The sequence below is a fragment of the Falco peregrinus genome, chromosome 4 (assembly GCF_023634155.1).
Source record: "Falco peregrinus isolate bFalPer1 chromosome 4, bFalPer1.pri, whole genome shotgun sequence".
Lineage (NCBI taxonomy): Eukaryota > Metazoa > Chordata > Aves > Falconiformes > Falconidae > Falco > Falco peregrinus.
The window spans coordinates 7,851,091-7,874,370 of NC_073724.1; the positions used below are offsets into that span (position 1 = coordinate 7,851,091).

The 23,280-nt window shown below is 44.2% G+C and overlaps 2 protein-coding genes across 4 annotated transcripts in view; one reads left to right on the forward strand and one right to left on the reverse strand.

Moving 5' to 3' along the window:
- Positions 1-9,572, reverse strand: part of RCSD1 (RCSD domain containing 1) — a 39,297-nt gene extending 29,725 nt beyond the window's left edge. The window contains exons 1-2 of one of the 2 annotated variants that reach the window (XM_055802181.1): positions 9,427-9,572; positions 8,133-8,201 (exon numbers count right to left, since the gene is read on the reverse strand). In XM_055802181.1, the coding sequence (XP_055658156.1) occupies positions 8,133-8,150 (18 nt within the window). In that variant the 5' untranslated portion in view covers positions 8,151-8,201; positions 9,427-9,572. Of the gene's footprint in view, positions 1-6,136; positions 6,336-8,132; positions 8,202-9,426 lie in introns of those variants that run through there. The other variant, XM_027784650.2, reaches the window with a different exon arrangement.
- A 5,127-nt stretch (positions 9,573-14,699) lies between these two features.
- CREG1 (cellular repressor of E1A stimulated genes 1) lies at positions 14,700-20,752 on the forward strand. 2 transcript variants are annotated; one of them, XM_055802856.1, is made up of 4 exons: positions 14,700-15,230; positions 17,143-17,262; positions 18,464-18,648; positions 19,118-20,752. In XM_055802856.1, coding segments are annotated over exons 1-4 (822 nt in total). In that variant the 5' UTR covers positions 14,700-14,714; the 3' UTR covers positions 19,119-20,752. The 2 variants fall into 2 exon arrangements, with proteins under 2 accessions (XP_055658831.1, XP_055658832.1); XM_055802857.1 differs by lacking the exon at positions 19,118-20,752 and having other exon boundaries at positions 18,464-18,649.
- The last annotated feature ends 2,528 nt before the right edge of the window (positions 20,753-23,280 follow it).

The following is a 23,280-nucleotide window of genomic DNA, read 5'->3' on the forward strand; positions in this document are numbered from 1 at the left end:
CACTGGTAGAAATCCTTCCTGCCATTCGATGAGATATACATCTTCCCTTTAACTGGATCCCATTATTCCCAGGTGTACTGCTTTTCCAATGGCACTAATTCTGTTTTCTCTGTGTTTAAAGCTCTAGGCTACTGTCTTTTGTCTCACTGCAAAGCCACACTGACTTGTTTAACTCCATTCTTCTGAGCCAGCTTTCCCTCTCCTTTTTGCATTTTTGTGTCTTTCTGTGAACAAGTTATTGGTCTGCATCCTTTAGATACCAAGGCTTTCCGAGCTGCACTTGTTAATTCTCTGCACCTGAAAAGCTGTGACCTATGCAAGCAATAAATTTCTTGCCTTAAGCAGCAGCATGTAGCTTTGCTCAGTGATAGAGCATGAGGGAAAGGTATTATATTTTGTGAAGTACTTCAAGATGCTCAGAAAAGCACCACTGCATGCCATAATTATTAACTTGTACAAAAGCACCATCTGAGCTGTGGCCTGATCATGCCGAGAGGCATTTGGAAGCCTGGGATGAACAGTGGCTTTGTTGAAGCTGGCAGTGGTGAATCAACATCTTTTGCAGATTGGCCACTAGCCATCCACACTGACCAAAACACTGCGTGCATCTTGATGCAAAGGGTAAACAGGTTGGTTTGCATAGGGACACTTGTATGCAAAAACCAGCTTACTGGCTTGCTGCCTGTTGTGTGGGTTTTGAGCTCTTTTAAAAAAATTTGATGCTAAAGAACAAAAGAAAAAGGGCATGCAGCTATACTAGCTGTCCATCTGGCAAGTGAGGTCTAGGTCTTTTCCTGGAGAAGTCTTCCAGAAACACCTTTAGCAAGTGATGTGCTCCTATCTGAAAAGAATTTGGTCTGACGTCTTTTTTTCTTTCTAACAAGTGAAAACTTCATTTCGCACTAATGGAGCAGGTAAGCCTTATTGTTGTCAGTACATTACCAGAACCCATATACTGGCGAGAAGATATCCTAAAGGTATGCCTCAGACTTGGTATTGATGTAAAAGCATTTCTGGCATAAGACTTATAGCTGGATACATTGTGCTCGGACACAATGAGACTTAAATCCATGCCTATGCAAGCCCCCATAAGAATAAAGTGTCCCATGCCTCTCGTAATAACTAGGTGGGAAGCAACTGTGCCGTAAGTGTGTAACAGTAACTTCTCCTTACACAACAGATCTCCTGTCTCTAGGCCGAATTCATCCTTATGCATGCTGTGTTGCAAACTGCTAAAGGCATCTAATAATCTGTAAGTCAGAAAGACAAGCTGTGCCTCTGCAGTATTATAGCATCTATAGGTAGCAAGAAGGCTTCACCAGTAAAATAGGTCCTCCATAAAGGTTCTCTTGCTGCTGGGTACAGCTGCCATTTCAGATCCCATAGTCAGGCTGTAGAGTTGGTGTTTTAGGAAAAGGAGCATCCATCTTTCTACAATTGTTAACCTAGCACATGGAAACAGAAAAAAACACCCCTAGTTCATATGGGCTTGGTCATTTCCGTGATGAAAACCAGCAGTTTCCTAGCAGCACCTATCGATAAAGCAATGCTGATGTTTCCCCTTGTTCTTCAGATAAGCAGATCCTGGGAATGTATGAGAAGGTATGCATAATATGCTGCTCAGCAGTCACACGTCCTGCCAGTTAGACTGGAAAGAAAGGCTTTTCCAAAATGCTATCACCATGATGCAGGATAATCATACTACCAAAGTTTAAAACGGGGAGTGGGGCAGAGGAGGGGTTCAGAGGAATCATCCCTCTCCAGTGACACAGGAAAAGCTTTAATTCTGCAAACCATTTACTCTGGAGTCTCTGCTAGGTACAAGAAAGGGTCACAGCACAGCCCACGGGGTTTGGTTCTGTTCCTTTCTGTTCTTCAGGAGGCAGGCCTCATCCAGTCACTGGGATGTGGAAGTCTGGCAAACCTGATCCTTTCCGCGATCCTCTGCTGCAGACATGTTATTAACTGTCAGGCAGGTCCTAAATCTGCCCAGACTTGAGGAGTAAAATGGGGTCATATGGTACCTCTCCTAGTTATATTTAAATACTCTTCCCTTTATCTACACAGACACTCTGTGTGAGTCCGTCATTTTGATGAGTTTTGGAGGAAACCCTGAAAACAAGTGTATTTGAGTTTACAATGTTCTGCTAAGCAAAAAGAGGAGTGGAAAAGGAATGTTTTAACTTTTGGAATGAAAGCCAAGCAGCAGAGCTTCCTGAGAAAGGGAAATTGTTTCCTGGCAGAGCAAACCGTGGCGTAATGCCTGTACTTAATCTTGGCCCTGCAGCTGCAAGGGTGGGCAGAGACCTCGCCCAGCCCAGCTCACCTCTGCATGGCTTACGGTCCTGCTGCTCCAAGGACCATAATGGTTACAGATTTCAGTCCCCTTGTCTGCACAGTACCAAGTACCCTTTCCTCCATCCCCTCCACTGCAGTTGTCTCGGCTGACAGGTCACGTATCCTTAGTGCAGTTTTCCTAGGGACAGAGTATGCGCCTATGCTGAAAGTAAGCCGCCTTGTAGTTTGGGCCAAGGCATCATTCCCTGTGGCTCCTGGGAGGATGCAGCAATTGGGATACTGGACCTGGAAATGTGCTCAGTTGTGACGTCTGGCTGACCACAGCACAAAGGAAGAAATGGCTTCTGACCTCACCTCTTGAGAGAGAGGACGTGTTTGAAGCCCAGGAGGTTTCTGCAGCCTCCTGCTGAGACGAGGAACAGAGGACTCTGAGGAATGTTCTCCATGTTGCTCACTAGAGGAGCAGGGCAGGACCCAGGGCCTCTGTGGTATCCTCACCTGACACAGGAGGGGGCTTTACTGAAAAGAGCGGTGGTCCCATCACTCCCTAGATGTCCCAGATGAGGACACTGTGGTGTGGGGAGAGCACAGGGCCTGGGGCTGGAGCCATGTCCAGTAGGTTGCCCAGAAGTGAAGTGGTGGAGTGAGCAGAGAACTGCTCTCAGCCCTGGAAAAGCTTTCCCTCTCCTAAGCCAGTGTAGCAATAGGCAAATTGAACATCCAGCAGGAGCTAGTTTCAGAAAAGAGACATGGAAATGGAGATGTCACAGAAAGAAATGAAATCTGTTGGTAGGCACAAGAAAGAGGGCAGCCTTCCCAAAATAAGCCTGGTTACTGCACCCTTGCAGCTTAGGGAACCCGTTGCACCATAGGGAGCCACCAAAGTGAAACTCAGCCTTGGATTGCTTCCTTTTGCTGTGCCAGTAAAGTTGAAATGTCTCCATGCTCCCAGGCTCCTACAGAGAGGCTGGGAAGAGGAATGCCATGACCGCCGTTGAAAATGGGCTGCAGAAAGCCACAAGCACTTTCAGTGGATGCCTTCACTCAAACATCTGCAGCAAGGTTTGGTACAGCTATGGGAATTAGACAGCTCGGACCAAATCTGAAGATGTAAACTAACAAACCAACACAATAATTTCTGATCTTTTTGTACCATCAGTGCAAAGAATGTTTAGTGGCTAAACAAGTGGCTTGGTTTTCATCAGTGCCAACTTTATGCATTTTTGATAGGAACTCCTCATCTTAACCATCTGTGATATAAGCTTCATGATTTCAATTTCCTTTCACATCAGTCATAAGACTGGAAAGAAAACTGATTGTCAAATCTATCTTGCATCAAGAAGCTGGGTCTTCACAAAAAAGCCCTGAAGATCAGCAGACTCACAAAACCACACAAACTGCGAGAACAGGGGGTTTGCTGCCTTTTTCTCCCTCTTTGAGATTTTAAATTGTTACAGTGACTGTTTTCAATGTGGCACGTTCCTGATGGCAGAATGGCTAAGACTGTAGGTGCCAACCCCTAAGGAGCAGCAAAATCGCACTGACTACCCTAAGAAAGTGATCCTAACTATTTTCTTCTGTGGGTTTAAAAAAAAATAAAGGGTCTTTCTGCCAGAGACACGATGGAAATCAGCTGGCTAGGTCAGCCCTCTGCCCTTTTTACCCTAATGCTGGTAATCCGCATGTGTCCCACTAGAGCAGAGTTCGCCAGCTATGCCAGCAGGAAAGCGCAGAGCAGCTCGGCCTGCCACTGATGAAGCAAATGGGGAAATGACAGAACTTCTCATTCCTGTTGCATAGGACCAATAAATGTGTTTTTAAAGCAAAAGACTGTAGCGAGTCTCTGGGTCCTGCTCATGCTGCCTGTGAAACACTCTTAGGAAGAAAGAGAGAAGAGAATTGGCAGGTGGGAACTCAAGTTCTTGCTCTTGGCTCTATTTTGGTCTAATATCTTCTTACCTTTGGGATATTAACTACCTTTTCAGAGGGTTGGGGCAGGAAGGGAAGACCAAGCACACTACTTAAACAATGCCTTGGGAGCTGAGAAGTTTTAAAAATAAGAAGGGAAGCAGCAGTCTACAGACAATCAGAAAACAAGGTAACATGGGGAAAGAGCAGCAAACAGGGGTAAGGGGACAGAATCAAGAGCAGGAAACTCTTAGTTTAAATACTTCAGAGAAACTTCCTGACCGTCAGACCTTCTGTATGTGTCACACGTGTCTCCCAAAAGGAAATGGCAAGTCTGTCCCGTTCTACTCTGAAACATCGCTGTGGCGGACAACAGAAAATACTTGAGGGGTGCAGTCCTCTGTGTGGAGAGGGGAGGGGGTGGGGGAGAGTGTCCTCAACATGGCAAAATACTTGCTTCAGCCCTAAGCTAGTCTTTGTTCCCTATGTGGCTTACTGTACACAGCAGTTGTAACAGATTAAAAGCTCGGCTCCCCTTCTCCACTGAGACATCACAGGATACAATATAGCAAAAAGGAATAAACCAAGCATTAACAGCTACTGATCCAGGCTCTGTCAAACCTAAAAACCCTTATAAAGTTATAGATCTAGTCTCTGCTGAGTTGGTTTGATCACTGCTCAGTCCTTCGCCACACCAAAATCTGTTCAGGTAGTTTGCTGAGGACATTTCTTGTAATGAACATGCTTGATTTTAACCCTTGCCTGGGGGGCAGGCCAGAGCAGATAACAAGGACTGCAATGTTAGCACCTGGGTGTTATCAGAACAGCCCAGCTGAGCTATGCACTGGAAATCAAAGAAAAATTGTAGTGGGGCCTCAAGCACACTGTTCCCTGGCTTTGCTGCGTGTCTCCTGCTGCTGGGGCTTCACTGACACAGAAAAAGGCCTCTCTGGGAAAATAATATGAAGTGTTTAGTAAGATCTGTGTTTAGCTGACAGAAATACTGAAAGTCCTCTTTCATCATCTGAGGTTTTGCCAATGTTGCAATCACCTTTCTATCTCCCGTGCCCCTCCTAAAAATAATTTTTTTTTTCCTTTGCCACTTGAAAAACTGTTAGAAAAGCTAGTGAATCCAGTCTGACATGAGGGAAGCAACCACCATCACTTCCATTTCGTATGAATGGGAAAAAAGGCAAGGGGCAGTGAACTGCTTTGCCCAAGAGGGTGCTACACAGGAGAAGGCTTGGATTTAAATGCCAGGGAAGCTCGACTCCTGTGCACCGGCTGTGTGCCCACCCGTAGACATGAGCTCCGACTCTTCTGAAGAGCAGGACATGCAGCATGGAGGAAAAGGGAATACTCCAGGGGTGTGCTACTCATTTACCTTGCCAAAGCAAAGGATCTCAGGTCCTCTTTCCCAAACCAAAACACTCTATCAATAACAAAAGTGAGACCGCTGAGTCCATGTGGAACAGGGACACACACCTCTTGGGGTCCAAATTACAGCTGCTGCTGCATGGGTTGGGTAGGTATCAACCCCAAGGAGCCCGCTAATCCTGCATGGTTTGTTTACTTCTCCTTATGTTCCCATTTTTACTGAATTCTTAAAATCTCCTTTCAAACTGATACCTGTTAAAATTTAACTCTCCCACCTCAGAGACTAAAAAAGTAAATAGCAGTCCTTCCTCGTTCCCCTTTCACAGATGTAATTTCTCTCCACACCATCCCCCTACTTTCCAACTCTGGACTAAAACCTGCAGAATATTCTGAGGTACGTAGCAGAGTCTGGGGTGGAGGGAAAAAGACATTTATCTGAACCTCAGCAAAGAGATATTTTGAGCTGTCTTTAGTGAGAAATTGCTTTGCAAGGTGGAGCTAATGCAGATTGAGGAGCCAGTCACAAGCTAGTGGAAATAAAAGTTTTCTTTACCTCCATGTCCTGCAAGAGAGAGGTGTCTTCAGGGAAATCTTTCTTCCCCACCCCTTTCCCTCTTATCTGTGGGAAAACTTCAGCCAAGTCAGAGCAAAGTCGTGCCGCTGTGGAGGGTAGGTAATATCCAAGCTCCGGCTCAGCTTGAAAACTGACAGAGCCCAGTGAGTGGCCCTGCACTACGAACAAGGAAGAAGGGCGGGTGGGTGAGAGGAAGGGAGGGAGGGGAGAGGAGGGGGAGGCCAGGCAATCAGGGTTTAAATTTAGACACAAATCTAAAGAGATACTGTCTTTCCCGGAGTGCTGGGCTCATGAGGCAGCAAGCAGCAAACTCTGCTGCTGTGCCCAAACTTGGGGACACCACACATGCATTTTCCCCCTTCCTTTCTTACTCCCCCTTGTATTTTCTATCCCCTTATATTTTCTATCCCCTTATCTTCCCACCCTCCCGCCCCCCCCCCCCCCCCCCCCCTTTTGCCTCTATTTTTCTCCGTTGCTTGCCATTGCTCTGCCGGTGTCTCTCTCCCCTGTCTACACTTCCCTCTCCAAGTCTGCAGGGTCTCTTCCTTGTTTATTCGTGAGGAGGATCTTTTTTCCTCTAACTGCAGCCTCACTTCTCTCTTCCTTCTCACTTTTAGGTAATTTCAGTCAGCTGTGGACTGTCTTTAGAGCGGTTTGAGAGGCAGAAGAGGAGCAGAGCAAGGGTAATTATTGTGTTTGAACAGAATTTAAGGAATCGACGTCCTGGTGCATGGCTGGGACTCCCAGGGATGGCAATAGTATTGATACTACTGTGCTGCTGGGTGATTCCCTGAGACATCAGGGCTCCGCTGCGAAGAGCCCTGCACAAAGGTGGGCACAAGCAGAGGGTCTCCATGCAAGGTGTCACTGGCTAGCTGTAAAACAGGACTAACTCTTTCCATGCTGAATTCATGTCTCACACTACCCGGTCAGAGGTGCAGAATGTTCTCTACCTTCACAGGGAAGGACAAATTTGTGCCCTGGAAGTGAGCAGCTTGGATGGTGGTAGAAAAATTCAGATGGGGAAAAAATAAGCCTCGGGAATGTTTTGCTACAGTTTCTCTTTCCATTCAGATCACAGCATGGTAAACTAGACATCTCTTCTAGCAACTGTTTGCACATGCTCCTTCTCAAGAATTTCAGTCCCCACCTCTTGAGAGCAGGGTGGTGCAAAGGAATTTGGAAACACTCCCTTTGTCTTCTGCTGGCTTCCTTGCCTTGCATGCAGCTGCAAAATGACACAATGTCATGTCGTCATTTCGGGATGATACCTCTGGGGCAGAAGAGGGTTAAAGCATCTTTTCTAGAAAGGCATGCATACTTTTCCTTTGCAGTGTTTCACAAGTCCATGCTGGCTACTGCAGAGAACACTCCAGGATGGATTTAAATGTAACCATCATGATATCCCCAGTTATTGTTACCAATAAATTGTCTCAACATAGTTGTTCTTACAGTATAGTAAACTCTTGCTGTACTGCATGTTGAAGGACTTCAGTGGAATTAGCAGATTTAAGTCATGATCTCATTATCTCCCAAATTCAATATACAATGATTACTTGGTCCTGAGCCAAAAGAATGGTAGGCTGAGTTGCTGTGATCTGGAGATTGGGTAAGAGGACTAGTTACTGTTGCTGAAACACTGGATTAGTTGAAACGTCTCTGCTGCAAGCAGCCAGAAGATGCTGCAACTACAGATATAAGAAAATAGATCAAAAATCTAGAAGAAATATATTACTTCTTGATTGGAAATCCTATTGATTTCTTGAAGCCCTGACAACGATAAGCTAGGAGAGGCGATAGGAACTGAACTGTGAAGGAGGGTGAGGCAGGGAGGGCAGGGTGCTTTGGCTGCTCCTGCCCTGCCTGCTGTCAGGACAGAAGGAGGATTTCATGCTCAGGGATCTCACTGTGGGCATTGGTCACAAGTGTAATTTTCAAGATGTCTGCCATGTAACAGACCATCAAAATCACATACCTCCAGTGGTTGCTTCATGCTGCTCTGGGTCTATTTCAGTATTTTCTTGCTGCTTTCAGGGGTTGTACCCTGTGGAGGAAACTGTTTTGTTAGGTCTACAGAAAAGGAAACTGCTAGGCAGAGACAGTATCACTTTACCCGTACCAATAAAGCAAAGGTAGTTGCAGCTGCCCCACCACAATTTTTCACTCTATTTATTTCTGCTCCCAAGTACCTCACCACAAGGCAAATCTTTTCTGCCAGCAGGATTCTCAAATGCCATTGCTCTGAGCATGGTACACAGTACTAAGCTTAATGCTAAACCTTTCTTCCTGAAGGAGAAAGGAGAGAACGCACAGAAATACGGTGTATGTTTTTCTCCAGACAGGAAGCCTTGCGGTGGGGATTTGCTCTAGACTTTCTTGTTTCTGGACTGACAAACACTAGAAAATCTAAAGCAAACAACCCACATGCTTTAACTGCAAGGACTTGTAACAAACATTATTAAGGGAGGTTATACTGAGGAACTAGGTGTTTTGCATGATGTGCATGTACAAGGATGGATGTGAGATATTTTAGAGTGTGGCTCTGCATCGCCATGTGTATCTGTTTACAGACCTTCTGGGATATAGCAGTGTCTATGACACTAGTTCATATAAGCAAAAAAATGTTTCTACATCTGTTCTGCTCAGAAGGGGAAAAACGCCATCATCACAAATGCCATTGAAACAGACTCTAGGGGGAAATTTCATTTGAGGGAGAAAAAGTTGCAGTTGTGGAACCCTGGATTTTGCAGCTTCCCAGCTGATTCTTTTCAAGACATGAGAGGCCAAACCAGCAAGTTTGCTTCAGGCCAAATGGCTGGCACTCCTGCTACAGGCATTATATAGGTGAGAGCTGCAAGGATATCCTTCATCCTGTCATGCCAGCAAACAGGTAGCATAAATAGTTTGGTCATGCTTAGAAACACCATGCGTAATGTTTGCTGGCCTCTTGTATCTTGACTATGAAGTATGGACCATGGGGCCTCCATAGGGTGCTACATCAACAGAAAAAAGATGCAGGGACATGGCAATTCTTTGTTCAGGGGCCAGTCAGGAAAGAAAACTCCTGAGGGTATCTGAAACTTGGAGTCTGGTATTTGTGTCCATGCAGCTATCTCACTCGGGTGTGTCTGTCTAAGCGCCAGATCTGGGGAGGTATGTTTGTCAGGGTGGTGGACGAGCAAAGGGTGGAGGGAGCTGTGGGTCCCTGCAAGACAGATTGAAATTCTGTACTTTGTTAAGGCATCTGTTGAGGGTTTAGTAGAGCTCACCTGTCAGTGCCAGTAGCTGAGATTGTTCTGTCCACCTCTGTGTCTGGCTTTGGTTGCTAGTATCCACATCGTTTTCCTGAATTCATGCTATTAACCAGCAGCTGTTACCATGCTGGGCTTTTGACTCCGTGCAAATGGGGTCTCAACCCTTCCTGTTCCCACTCAAGCAACTCAATCCTCAACTGAAAAAAAAAGGGGGGGGGGGTAAGTTAACCACAGAAAAAAAGCATTTTCATTTCAAAGATCAATTAACTCTAAAAGCCAACATCCTGTTTTGGTTGGGTTAGCTCATCTGACAGGAAGCAAACATGAACAGTGTTTTCTATGGGAACTCGGTTTTGAACCCACCGTTCTGCTGTGTTCTGAAGTATCTGCTCCCACCAACCCTGCCTTTGCCCCCCAGCGTTAAACTAACCCTGTGGATGCTAAGCCTCACCCTCCTCTTCAGGGAGTTATCAGCAGGAAATGAAGTCAGCTGGAACACTTTGTACCATCAACATTTTATGCTCTAACTCTGCAGCTGCAGTGAAGAATGTCTGAGAGCACACACATACACACACACACACACACACACACGTGTCAGCATCCGTGCATACACATGGACCGTGTGCCAGGCACAGTGCACCTCTGGGAATTGATGTGAATAGGAACACCCCATTACCAAAGATGCTTGAATTAAGTAAAAGGACATGGTTATAAGTGATTCTTGCCAAGCTGCAGTGGACAGGGAGCGTGACACTGTGTGTATTGTGCAGTGCCCACATAAAAAATAAGTGACAGAGATTAACCAAAAGACTGAATCATTTCACATGTTTCTGACTGTCAGCCTGTGCCTGAGTGCTAACATCATGGTTCAGATTAACCAAGCTTCTTAACTCCCAGGCTCTGGGTAAAAGCCTGTCCCTAAGCAGAGTAAAGTTAGGAAAATGCTGTGCTATACTCTACAGGGAGCATTCCACCTGCAATGCTTGCCTGAGTGGCTCTGCTCAGAGTAATGAGATCACGCTGAGGTAACCACCCTCATTCATACCAAGACACCTGGGGCTGGTGGGCAGTGTATACGTAGTGTCATCTTTTGCAGCATTTGAATTTCTTTGGAGAGCTCTTCTTTCACTGCTGATCCACCTGACCTAAGAGAACAAACTGAGCTGGGTCATTAAGAGGCATGGCTACATCCCAGTATATTAATATAGTGATGGGACAAATATCAGGGTCAGCTGCTGACAGCTTGCTTCTAGATTGAAGAGTTCCTCCACCAGTTACTAGTTTTAATGCACAAAAAGGCTTAATAAATAAAAAGTTACAGTCAGATCATGGGTGGATATGGTTTTGATTTTGATTATGATCATATTTTCGATTACATTTTTCTCAGGTCAGTCCTACTGCCCATCTCTCAGTGTCCTATAAAGTGGTGTCACAGCTGGCCCTCACAACAGGTTCCTCCAAAACAGCATGCAGCCCAAGCTCTGACTGAACAGCAAGATTTTCTGACTGAAAATGGAAGAACATTTCTGGTACCTAACAGGTTACATAGAGAGGAAATTTGCCTTGCCACTGCCTGTGTGGTAGCTGTTAAAACGGTAAAAGGACTTTTAGATGAACACCAGGCCAGCGCTGCCTTCGTTTCACCTATCTTTTAAAAAATACCCTGATGAAAGGGTCAGAAGCTAAGTTCCCAACCAAGCTAATCTGGGAACTTTGAGGATAAGAACAAATAAACACTGCCTGCCTAAGCATGCAACACCTTTTTGTGTTCAGCAAAGGTCTGTGTTGTGTGCCATTTCCTATTAGCAGTACACTGCAACGTTTGGCAGGGCTGACACCTCCTCAGGAGGATATCTAACCAACATTTTTAGAAACAATTTGCATGGTGGGTCTCATGTGGCACAGAGCGTTGGCACTTCAAAGCACTGAGTACTTCAGCTTTTGCCAGAACTGACTCACACAGGTCAGTCACTTCTGTCAAACACAGTGGCAAGTGACTTTGATCACTCTGGCTGTCATTTGGATACAGAAAGCTGGCCTGGCTCAGAAATCAAGTGCTACACAAAGCGATACTGCATGGCCTGCAAGTGTTATCTGGACAAAGAAAGGTTTCTGCTCATGGACAGACTGCTGCTTGATCTAGACAGGAAGCCTGGCACAGCATGTAGCTAGACTGTGCATGTGAATAGAAATCTTGCCCTGTCCATCCAACAACCATGCTGTCTAAAGAGAGTTGGCTCAGGGCAAAACCAGCTATGAAGAGGGCAGACAGAGCATGATGATACACTAACCATGATGGAGACCTTGCCCACTTTCTGGCTAAAATACAACTTCTTCGGAGACACAGCCCCCAGATTCAGCCTGAGGATCATCACCTGTAAATAACACCGAAATTAAGATTGTTCCATGAACTGGCCAACCCCTTGGGGAAGTAAACTGGCTCAATCTATGGTAGGATATTACTGTCTGTTCACCAGTTTTTTTTAATGTAAATAAGCCATGAGTTGAAAAGGAGAACTAGTGGTAACGATACTTTCTTGACCTTATTATGCAAGGATGCTGAGAGCTCCTGGATGTATTGCACCACAACAGAGAGAATTCTTCTCCTTTCTCTGAGATCTAACTAAGGAAGTGAGAAAGCCTGGATATTTACTTCAGATAATGCACACTTTCAGAGCAAGCTGAAGGAGTTAAAAGACCTTATTCTTCACCCTACAGGTTCACACCATGCTACCCATCCAAGAAAGAGAGGACAAAACGAAGCCCCCTTCCTTCAGTGCAATGTGAAGACAATCTATATGCTGCTGTGCACTGCCCACCGCAGAGATTACTCAGCCTGATAAATCCTGTTGTCCGTAGCAGAGCGACAGTGCTATTTGCTTCCATCAATCCTGTTGAGTGCTTAATTCCCACCAGACCCATCAGCCCAAATCCCGCAGGCTGCTGGGGTTGGGCAGCAGCACCCCTCGGTGGCTGCTGGCAGGGACGGCTGTGGACTTGCAGCAAGGACGAAGGGGCAGGGGAAGGTTAGGAAAACTTGGCAGACTTTGTTTTCTCTTAGCCCCTGAGATGCCACTGTATGGTCCCTCTGCGAGATTCACTTGGACTCTCCTGCTGCGGGGGCTCCCGTAATGCACACCCTTCCTAGTGAAGGAGGGATGGCCGCATTCAGCGAATGCATACATCTAAACTCCAGAACATAAAGGCTTTCCCCCTTTCTGCATTTTCTTTTTCTGAAACAAAATAAAATAAAAATGCATTGCCAGCTCTGCTTCCCACATCCCCTTTATCTTCTTTCCTTTCTATCCTTTTCTTTTGCCCTGTGGCACATGATGTTACTTCCACATACTCTCCATGGCATCCCTTCCTTCCTGTTCTGTCCCCACCAGCCACCATCTGTCTGCTACTTGTCACCCTCTCCTGCTCCCCGCTGAAATCATGCACCCTCAACCCCCTGCTACCACTTGTCCCTTCGACTGCATCAAGTAAATACTGACAGCTCCCAGCCCCCAGGCTCTCAAAGGGATGGACTGCTTGAAAATGGAGAGAAATTCTGTGTATTCATGCACATACATGTTGGTGGGGAGAGAAAAGAGGAAGCTATAATGTCTCTGCCTGTTTCAGCTGGAAAAATCTCTAACAAAAAGTTTGCTGCACTTTTTCTTCCTCATCCCCTTCTCTTTCCTAAGCCATTGGGATCCTTTAGACCATTTTTGTCCCTTTCATCCATAATCTTTTCACTCTTGCAGAACAGCTCCTGTCTTTTTCCCTTCAACACACTCCACTCCTGCCCTTCATCTAAACATGTTGTATATATAAACCTACATACATAAAGCCAGCCTTTTGCAGTTTCTCTTCTTTTGTAACTCACTCCTGCTCTGTTTTTCACCTTAATGCTCTGCTCTGGAATACCACTTGTCCTGTACCACAAACAAGGCTGGTTGTCTTGCCTTAGCTGCTGGAGCCGTTGCTTGCTACTCACAAGTTCAGCTACCTACCCGAGCTAAATGGCTGCAAATCAGGGCTTCAGAGCAGCATTCCCGCCCCGCCCCCCCCCCCCCCCCCCCACACATTTTCTCCTGACCATTGGTAGGAGAGGGCAACAGAGGAAGGCTCTGTATGTCCATGCCCAGGGGTTTCTGCCTGCACTCTGCAGACAAGGGGAATACTGGAGGAAGAAATTATTTTGTTCTGCCTGTACACAACAGGATGGTACATTAACAGTGGGGAATGGATGTGTGGTGTGTTTTCCTTCCTGGATTCAGCGCAGCAAAATGATTCATCTGGCCTGCTGCAAGCTATGGGTGCTGCGGGGCACAAGTTAGTTGGGGTTTCTCAGTGCTCTGTTGCAGTGTATGTAGTGCAAACATACTTGTAAGACTGAAGTGGACAAATGGAAATCCACCATCTTTCAGGAAAAGCTGAATCGAGTCTCACTATTACCCCAGTATACAAATCTTTACAAGGCGACTGAGCACAAGGTGATGGATAAAATAAGGTATACCTCGGTATTTCTGTAAGTGATGTATTGAAGGCCAGGAGGTTGTTCAAACCTAGCAAATCGAGTCCTGTAGAAGAGATGGCTTTGACATATATCCTGCAGTTTGTAAGGGATAAGACTTGAGCTGTGCCTAGTGGCAAGCAAGCTTTACAGTCCAAAAGAGTTCCAGGTAGACCCTGCCTGCTGTAATTAAAGGACAAGGTTTCCCTCAGAGAAGGCTGGGCCACAAACACCCTTGGTGACTCAAAACAGCCTGGGGCTGGTTCATGAGGAAGGCTGAGCCACAGACTCTTGTGGGGACACAGAAGCAGCCTTCTGAGCTGGATTTAGCAGCAACCGGGGACAGCGGGGGTGCCACAGCTCCCCTTTGGGCTCGACGGCCCTCCCCGGCCAGTCACACCCGGGGCAGCGCCAGGGGCCGGCCGCCACTGGGCACCTTGCTGACACCAGGGGCTGGGCCACCCAGACCTTGCCGAACAGGACGAAGGGTGCCAGAGCGTGGGCGCAGCCATTCTGCGGGCCTGGCTCCCTCCAGCTGCCCGCGGTGTCGCCCCACAGGTCCTGCAGCCGCCAGCCCGGGCCAGATTCCTGTCAGAGCCCCGCGGCACCCCGGCCCGCCCCGCCGTAGACGTGACGGGCCCCCCGCGAAACGTGATTGGCAGAGAGTTCTGAAGTGACCTTTCATTGGCTGCTGGGCTGCTAGTGGCTCCGCCCCCTTCCCGCCCCTCCCGGCGGCGAGGCAGCGCTGTTTACAACCGAACAGCTGTGGGGATTGTCCCCGCCTCCTAGCAGCTCTCATTGGATGAATACAGTGGACATCGTGAGTCCATTGGCTGGCAGCGGGAAGGCTGATTTCCCACTCGCAAAGGCTGCCCGCGGCGCGCTCTCGTTGGTGAAGGTGAGCGGGCAGGGTTGTTCCGATTGGCGGAGAGCAGAGGACCCGCCCCTCCCTGCGCGGGGCCGCGGGCGCGGGGCCGGCTGTCGCGGCGGCCGGCTGTCGCGGCGAGCGCAGTCGGTGTCCGTTGGTGGCCGGTGCGGCATGGCGGGGTCGGCGCTCCTGTGTGCGGCGGTGCTGCTGCTGCTGCTGGCGGCCGGCGGGGCCATCCCGCCGCCGGAGGAGGCTGCGCGCATGGCGCGTTTCGTCCTGCACAACTGCGACTGGGGCGCGTTGGCCACTCTCTCGGCGCAGGACGGGCTGCGCGGCCGCCCCTTCGCCAACATCTTTTCCCTCAGCGACGGGCCCCCGGGGCCGTTCAGCGGCAGCGGCGTCCCCTACCTTTACCTGACCGACATGGAGATCTCCGTGCAGGACTTGGAGGTGAGGGGTAGCGGCTGGGCCGCGGGCAACGGCGAGGCAGGGGTTTGCCCCCTGAGCCGGCCCAGGGGGGAACAGGGGGGTGTCCCTGCAAAATCACCTCAGGCCGCAGGTATAAACCGTGAGCCCAGTGAGGGAAACTTAAAGCTTAGAAGCACACAGGCGGCTAATGCAACGTCATATTTTTCCGCCTGTGCCATGGCTGGCATCTCACTCGAGAAGCCCGTGGACAATAATTAACCCTTAAACGTCTTAAACATAAGCAGTGCCGTCTGTGGTGACGCTTGGCAGGCCTAACAAGTTCCTGCTGAGCTTTTGGTCTGAAAAATTGTGAAGCTGCTCTCTGGCAGAGCAAGCAGCTGAAGCTTCCAGCAGCACCGAGCAGGGCAGTGAGGGGCCATGGAATATTTAAACAGGGAGAACGTCACAAAAAATATCAAAAAGAGTGGAAGCTGGTAGTGTGGGACTTGAGCAAGGGCTCCTACACAGGCTACTGAAGGAATAGTAATTAAATCTTGATAAAGGCAAGAGCACAACGACAGGCAGCAGAGTGGCATGCTGAAGCTGAGTGTGTGTAATTGGCCTTGTCTTGTGTCTCTGGCTTGGCTGTGGTCAAGAGAGAGTTGGCTAAAAAGCTAGGGAAATAGCAGTCATATGCCTCCTTTGTTAGAAAACGTTTGTTCTAGTAATATTACAGTGTTAGTAAATAAACACAAAGTATGAACAACAGAAACTATTCAGGCTTTGTTTCACTGTAAACCTGTTTTGTTTGTTCCTTATCAGGTTTTAGTCCGTTACATTAAAATAGGTTTTCTACAGCACTTAGATACATAATTAACCTATTTATCTTGTATAGTATCTCCTTTTCCACCCCAGCTACAGGTGTGTTTTCAAAGTAACATGACAATCATAATATAAACTGCTAATGAACGTTTTCCTTCAGAAGGCTCCTCGGCACATCCTTACTCTGCTGTTACAGAGCAGAAACATTTGACTGCGATAGTCACGCGTAAGGGAGACTGGTGGGAGGACATAGTGCTGAGTAATCATGAGTCAGCTGTTTTGTAGTTAAGCAACTTCCTATCTGTCAGGTGGTTGCTCCCGTTTCATCAGTTCGGTGATATTCAGCATAGTGTTTAAGTGACTTTCGGGCGTTTCTTTTTGAGATGAACTCTTTTTAATGAAATTTCCCTAAGCATGTGAACTTCCTTTGCAGGGAGATGATGAACTTTAGTATGTGACGTTCTGCAGTAGGCAATTCTGGTTTGCACCAATACTTTTCAAGCTGTGTTCACCAAATTAGTTTTAGAAAAACAATCAGATACAGATTCTTTGATTCTGCAAGTTAGGCATCTTACTTAAATACTCAGGATTTTTTTAAACCTAATTTTTAAAATTAATTTTAAACTTCCAAAGAGCTGACCGGTTTGGGGGCAGCTGGGAGGCTTGTTTTGATGGGGGAGTGAAGGTGGGTTTGTTTTTGTTTTAACCAACAGTTTCACAACAAAATTAGTTACCTTTTCAGTAACCCTGCGTCCTTCCACCAGAATTCATAGTCTGTCCTTGTTTTCTGCACTGCCCTGTATGCATGTAAATTGGAAGTTATCATCATTTAAATGTGAAATAGCTAGACAGTGTATTGAACATCGAGTTCTAAGGAGTGCCGTTTTGTGAAGTTTGCATTTTATTCTAACAAACTTCAGCATGCTTCTGAACTGGGCTTTCTTTCAGATTTAGAGCTCATCTAAGTAAGGCTTCCAGATGTAGTTAGGAAAAGATGATGACAGCTGTGGTTTTTACCAGTAATACTGAGCTGAATGAAATACTGAGAGCTGAAAATATGGTGGCTATGACATTTTTCTTGCAACTTATGTAAAACTTACGTAAACTTCTTATCTTACTACTTGCATTTCAGATCAATTCAAATGCCTCCTTAACTGTGTCTTTGGCACAGACTCCTTACTGCAAGAAGCACAGATATGATCCCCAAAACCCGCTCTGTGCTCACATAATCTTCTGTGGGAGTATTGTAAAGGTAAGCAACTGAAAGTTGACACTGGACAAGATTGCATGCATCGAACAGTGTTGTTTAGTGGATGGAGAAGAGAAAGCTTAGAATTTCTGTGCAAAAGTACATGAAGGGATGTTATGTGCTATGATACCAGAAGGCTATCTCATAGTTTGTGTGTGGAAAATGCGATTACCACTTGATATTTGCAGTTCTGTTGGCATGTCTTTAGCAAGGAGCTTGGGAGAGCAATACTATAATGAAGTTCCTCTAGACCTGTTTTGAAACTAAGAAGTCTTAAGACAGTTCTCTTGTGAATGAAGTGTGAAGGTATTTTCATCTCTTTTGCGCAGTTCAATTCTTTGGTCTGTGCAGTGTGACATGCTTCCTAAGCTATAAAGTTACAGGTATTAGAGACAGAAAAAGTGCACTGTATTGTTTGGTGGCATTGCTGCCAGGGCAGTATTCTTCCATGCACCAGTACTTTGGTGTCCTGTAGAAGGAGTTTAGAGCTGTATGTGTTAATCATTGAAGATCTTAATCCCATTATTGAGGATAATGATTGAGGATGAGGACTAATCATCAATACTCTCTCAGGTATTTGAAAGTTATGCTCCAACCATCCTTTAATTGCTTTCAGGAGTTTCTCATCAATAATGGAATTGTTTTGTAATTAGTTCCTCTTGTACCATAGCCAGAGCTCTAACTTGTTGATTTTGCCCTTTAAACATTTACACACTATATATTAAGTGCTGGCACACATTTCAGCTTCCCTTCTCTGTAGCTTCTGTTATGTCATCCTATTTGTGTGTGTGTGTGCATGTGTTTGCACATGTCTGAACACAGTTTGATCTGTTTGTGTCTGAGTGAGCAGGTGCAGAGGAGGTAAAATTACACTTAAAATGTTCTGTTGTAGTAATTCAGCAAGAATCCATAGTTCTCTGTTTTGTAATTCATTGAAAGATTCGTTCTTATGTTGATAAACTATTTTCTTGCTCGTGCTTACTTTAAAAGCATCCTTTTGATTTAATATTAAAAGCAGCTGCCTTGGAGTTTTTGTGTCTCATGTGCAGTTGTACACCACAGACTTGTGTCACAGTTATTAGTCCTTTGGGACAAGACATGGCTAAACTCAAAAGAGCACACTGCAGTCAGTAGTGGCTTTCTAGCTAAAATTAGTTTCCATGTGTCTGTATCTTCCTCTAATGTATTGCTGGTTATCGTTTAGGTGAATGATTCAGAAGCAGGCTTAGCGAAAAAAGCATTATTCAGTCGCCATCCTGAAATGGAAACTTGGCCCAAGGATCATAATTGGTTCTTTGCCAAATTCAACATCACCAATATTTGGGTCCTGGACTACTTTGGTGGATTGAAAATTGTGACGCCAGAAGAATATTACAGCGTCAAGCCTTAGTAAGTACTTAACTCTCATTGTATTTGGAACCTGTAAAACTTCTCCTTATTGTCAACAGTATATATTACCTGTCTTCTTTTTAATAAACATTTATGTATTTTTCCCTAAGTAGTCTACTGGATACAGTGTATGAAATCATGTGTTTGAATAGGGGATCTGCCTACTTAATATCAAGTATAGTATCTATGGAACTATCTCTGAGTAGCTACACTTGTACCTCAGCTTAAACACAGTAGTTAAATAGTTAAAAATAGTGAGACTTCAGCATTTATGAAGCTGTATTAATGGGATTGCAGCAATATTGCTTAACATTTTTGTAACAATTGCTTTTTAATCTATCATTACGACACTGAAGTATAGAGAAATTGTGTTTTATTGTCTACACAAAACTAAGTCTTCAAACCTTTGAAATACGTTTTAGTGCGGTCAATGCTTATATATTCAATTTCTTATTCTTACTCCTTGCAGGTGGAAGAAGATCCTTGGTGATGCTGATGTACAAATAAATTACTTTGGCTGTTTCACGGAAGATTTATTTTTTATATGTATTGTAGAGCTGAATTAATAATGCAAAAAATCAAAAACTTTGCATTGTTAATGAGCTTGTATAGTTCTACTGAAGCAAATGTAAATTCTCACTAACACAGTTTTAAACATGTCATACTCAAAAATCTTTGTGCATAAGCCATAACTAAATTTTACTCATTAAACATGATTTGGGAAAGATCTCTCTCTGTTGGCAATCTGCTCTCAGAAACACTGTTTACTGGAAACTGAAGGATTAGTCCAGTTCTAAACCTTTCAATGCCTTAGTTAAGTAATACCTGTCTGTAAGCACTCTCCAATTTTATTTTTAATACCAGTTTAGTTTAGATCTTTATGGCAAAATGCTACAGGATGGCTCAGCTGACTATGGAATGGAAAACATTGCTTGTATTACAATGGCAAATGATATGTATAAAAAGTTCCCAGATTCTGTTAAGAAAAATTTTTTTGCATGCTAGTACACTCACTCCTTGGAGCCATTTTTCTATTTTGCTACCTACATTGAATGTGCTATGGAATATAATTGTGTTTATGCAAACTGTACATATACCTCATAAGACCTTGGTAACTCTTCAGCTGGCAGTGGTTATGTGCCTTGACTCTTTAATAGAAGCAAGGTGGCAATACCTAAAGAAGTATCTGACTTCATAGGAGTAGTGGTTTGTAAATTCAGTGATAATGTTACAAAGGGTATGTGTGTTCTGATCAGGATTTTGAAGTCTTCAGCTTTGTTAGTCTGATGAAGTTGCAATGTATCAGCTTTTATTACCCTCAACAGTAGAACCGAGCAGATACTTGGTTTTGGAAGCCTTACACAGCAATTTTGGGTTAGTAATGCAGAAGTGAGAAAGAAGCAATACAGTATGACACAGATGACTCATGACTTGTAGAGAATGAAAAGTGATGAAAGGTGTGCATTATTAATTGTGTTAAAATAAGCCACACATAACCATAAAAAAATAAATTAACATTTTTTATATCCTCTCATCTCCCATGTGTTAAGTTCACAAATATTCAAAAGCGATTATGAACAATTAAGTTGACTTTACAATGAGCAAATATTACCTAGTTGACAGAGTAAAGAATGTGAGAATTTAGATTCCTTAGAGGCAGATCCATATACGGTACAGTGGAATTCATCATATCAAATGATCTCTACATCTTAACGTTGTATTATATCACTATTTTTCTGAGATACTTTCAAAAAAATCATTCTAGTATTTTTGATGTAACTTACTAAGTTTTCTTTTTCTGCAAGGGGGGGAAAAGGTAGTTGTTACTGTATCAAATCCATGCTGTTCTACTGTTTGAAGATTTAGAATCAGGAAAGTATAATATTGAAATAATTTATGTTGACTAGATAACACTGACATAAAGTATGAAATGGGAAAATACTTTTATAAGAGGCATTTCAGTTGTGACATCCGCATGATCCTCTGGCATGGACTTGATCTTTACCATGGGGACACCTGAATGCATTACGTGTTACTTGATAACTTCTGATGTGTGAGACTGATGTTGCTGAGCTTTTGTTCAAATTAAAATATTTTTTGACAAGTGGTGTTGAGTGTGGTCTATAGCATAATAATCTCTTCCTCATGCTGTCTTTTGCGCAAGCACCCATTGCTCAGAGTTCTTGTTTTATTGTTGCTCTGCTGTCTTTTGCGCTTGCTACAATCCATGCTGAAGCACCTCTGTTACACCTCTCTCTTTCTCCTTGGATGAAATCGGCATCTTCATGTTTCACTTTCTGTATCTAATACAGTGCAATGGAACAAAAAATAGTAACTGGAGTTCACTAGAGTGAAAATTTCACATTTCACTAGAGTGACAATGAATACAAGGCAGCATTATTTGATTATTTCTTCTGGCTGGGGCTTCTGCGTTTCTAAATGACTATATCATTGGCAGACGGGTGTTCAGCCATCTCCAGGAAAGCAGGGCTTCATCACATCGTAACAGTTGCTTGGGAAGACAAACGCCATCACTCTGAACATCCCCTCCCTTCCTTCCTTTCACCAGCTTTTATTGCTGCGTGTAATGTCCAGTGGTTGGGGGTAACCCCTTGCTCGGTTGGGGTTGGCTGTCCCAGCTGTGTCCCCTCCCAATTCCTTGTGCACCCCCAGCCTGCTCCCTGGTCTTGACATCGCATAACCAATAACCAAAACATTGGTATGTTATCAACACTTTTCATCACAAATTCAAAATATAGTGCCAAACAAGCGCCTATAAAAAAAAAAATAAACTCCATCCCAGCCAAAACCAGTACAACATCTTTAAAAGAATCACTTTCCTTTGAGGGTTTGGTACAGGTAAAGCTTGTTTTGTTTTAGGGTTTTTTTTGGTTGTCATACTGGATTTGATGTTCCCATTAATACAGATTCCCAAGTCTTTTCTGATTGTGAGTGGAAGGGCTTTTTTTGGTAATAATCTTAAAACAGTTTTATACTACTATTGCATTTTATTGGAGCAATTTTAGATATCCAAATCTCTTTACATGTGACATTTGAGAGGACCACGGCCAGGTGTTTCTTTTGGAAAGTGGTGAACAACAGAATGGTTAAGCTACATATACAGAGCTGGATTTGGGTGTTAATCAGAGAAGAGCCATCTGGAGTTGTTTTATCTATGCACCTCATTGAACACTTGGATAAATCTATTTTTGTATATAGAAGTGGAATGCAAAGCACAGTAAGGTATCAATCATACTAAACATCTCCCTGTTTTTCTCCCTTAGTAATAGGTGTGTAATGTTAATATCACTAATTCGGGAAGCTCATCAGTTCTTGTACTATTTTTCCTAACCTTTTTTTCTTCTCCCTGTGTTCATCTTTGTTATATTAGTCTCATTCAGGGATTTGCTTGTGAGCATGTTTCCTTTTCTCCTAATATCCATAAGCAATACTGTAGCTTAGAATAGAAGAGGCCGAGCATAAGAAATTAATACAGCCGTAAACAATGAATCAGCGTTTTGACTTCTGACGATGTGTATCTTCTACCACGAGGTGCTTGACGTATCTGAGCATATTCTAAATAGTAAGAAAGTCAACCTCCATACCTAGGAAGTCAAATATCTCATTCATAGGTAAGAATCTGAGACACAGGATAACCTTAGGCACCTCGCTAAATCACAGGATGTTTGTTAGTTGGGAATCTAATTGGGATAATCACAGCCTGTCTCTAATGATATAGTTATGTTTTTCCTTCATCTACTAAACTTGCTCATTGCCACCTTCGTGTTTCTACTTCTTGATTTTCAATTTCTTTCTTGTGTTTTAATGTAAGACTTGTGCTCAGTAGATTCTTGCAACATGCTACATCATTACAGAATGGAGTTTATGTATATCAGGTATAAGTTTAATTCTTTATTTAGTTCTGCCTGGAATTAATTTCTTAGCCATTTAATATTGCATATATGATCTTCACAATAAAACAGAGGTAGCTCAGTCAGAGTATTAGATTAATACAAAACGTATTAATCATAACTTAGTGGATGAATGTTTTCAACAGGTTTTTCCTGAATAACAACGCGCTGAATCTAGTAAAAATAAAATAAACCGTTATCTTGTTACCGAACACAAGAGGGTGCCATAGGCTTACATTCGGCTTGATTGTTAAAAGTTTAATACTTCAAATTGGTTATTGAATTCATCATAACTCAAAGACGCTGGAAAAGCATACGACAGGGGGCATGATATGAAGAAATTCTTTTTCTCCAGTGCTTTACATTATGAATGCTTTCCTCCATAAATGTGGCAGCCTGCTAGCTGTTAAAAAAGAAGCATTCATCATTTTTTTGTGTTTTGTAATCATTTTGTGCTATGGAGTGCTCAGAAGTAATATCCATGAAAATGATTTAAAGGTTTTTAAATTAAGAAACTCTAGTAAAGGAAATGGAACAGGTGTAGAACGCCTTGGAACATCGACTGGGAGGAGACACCTCCAGACTTGATAGTGTTTATTTCTCTCAGTACTTACTGACTACAAGATTCCTAAGTGAGGGTGTTCATTAGTGTGACAATGCTTTGGCTTACACTTGTTAGCTGAACTAAACCACCTGATTCTCATTTGTGATTTCCAACAGC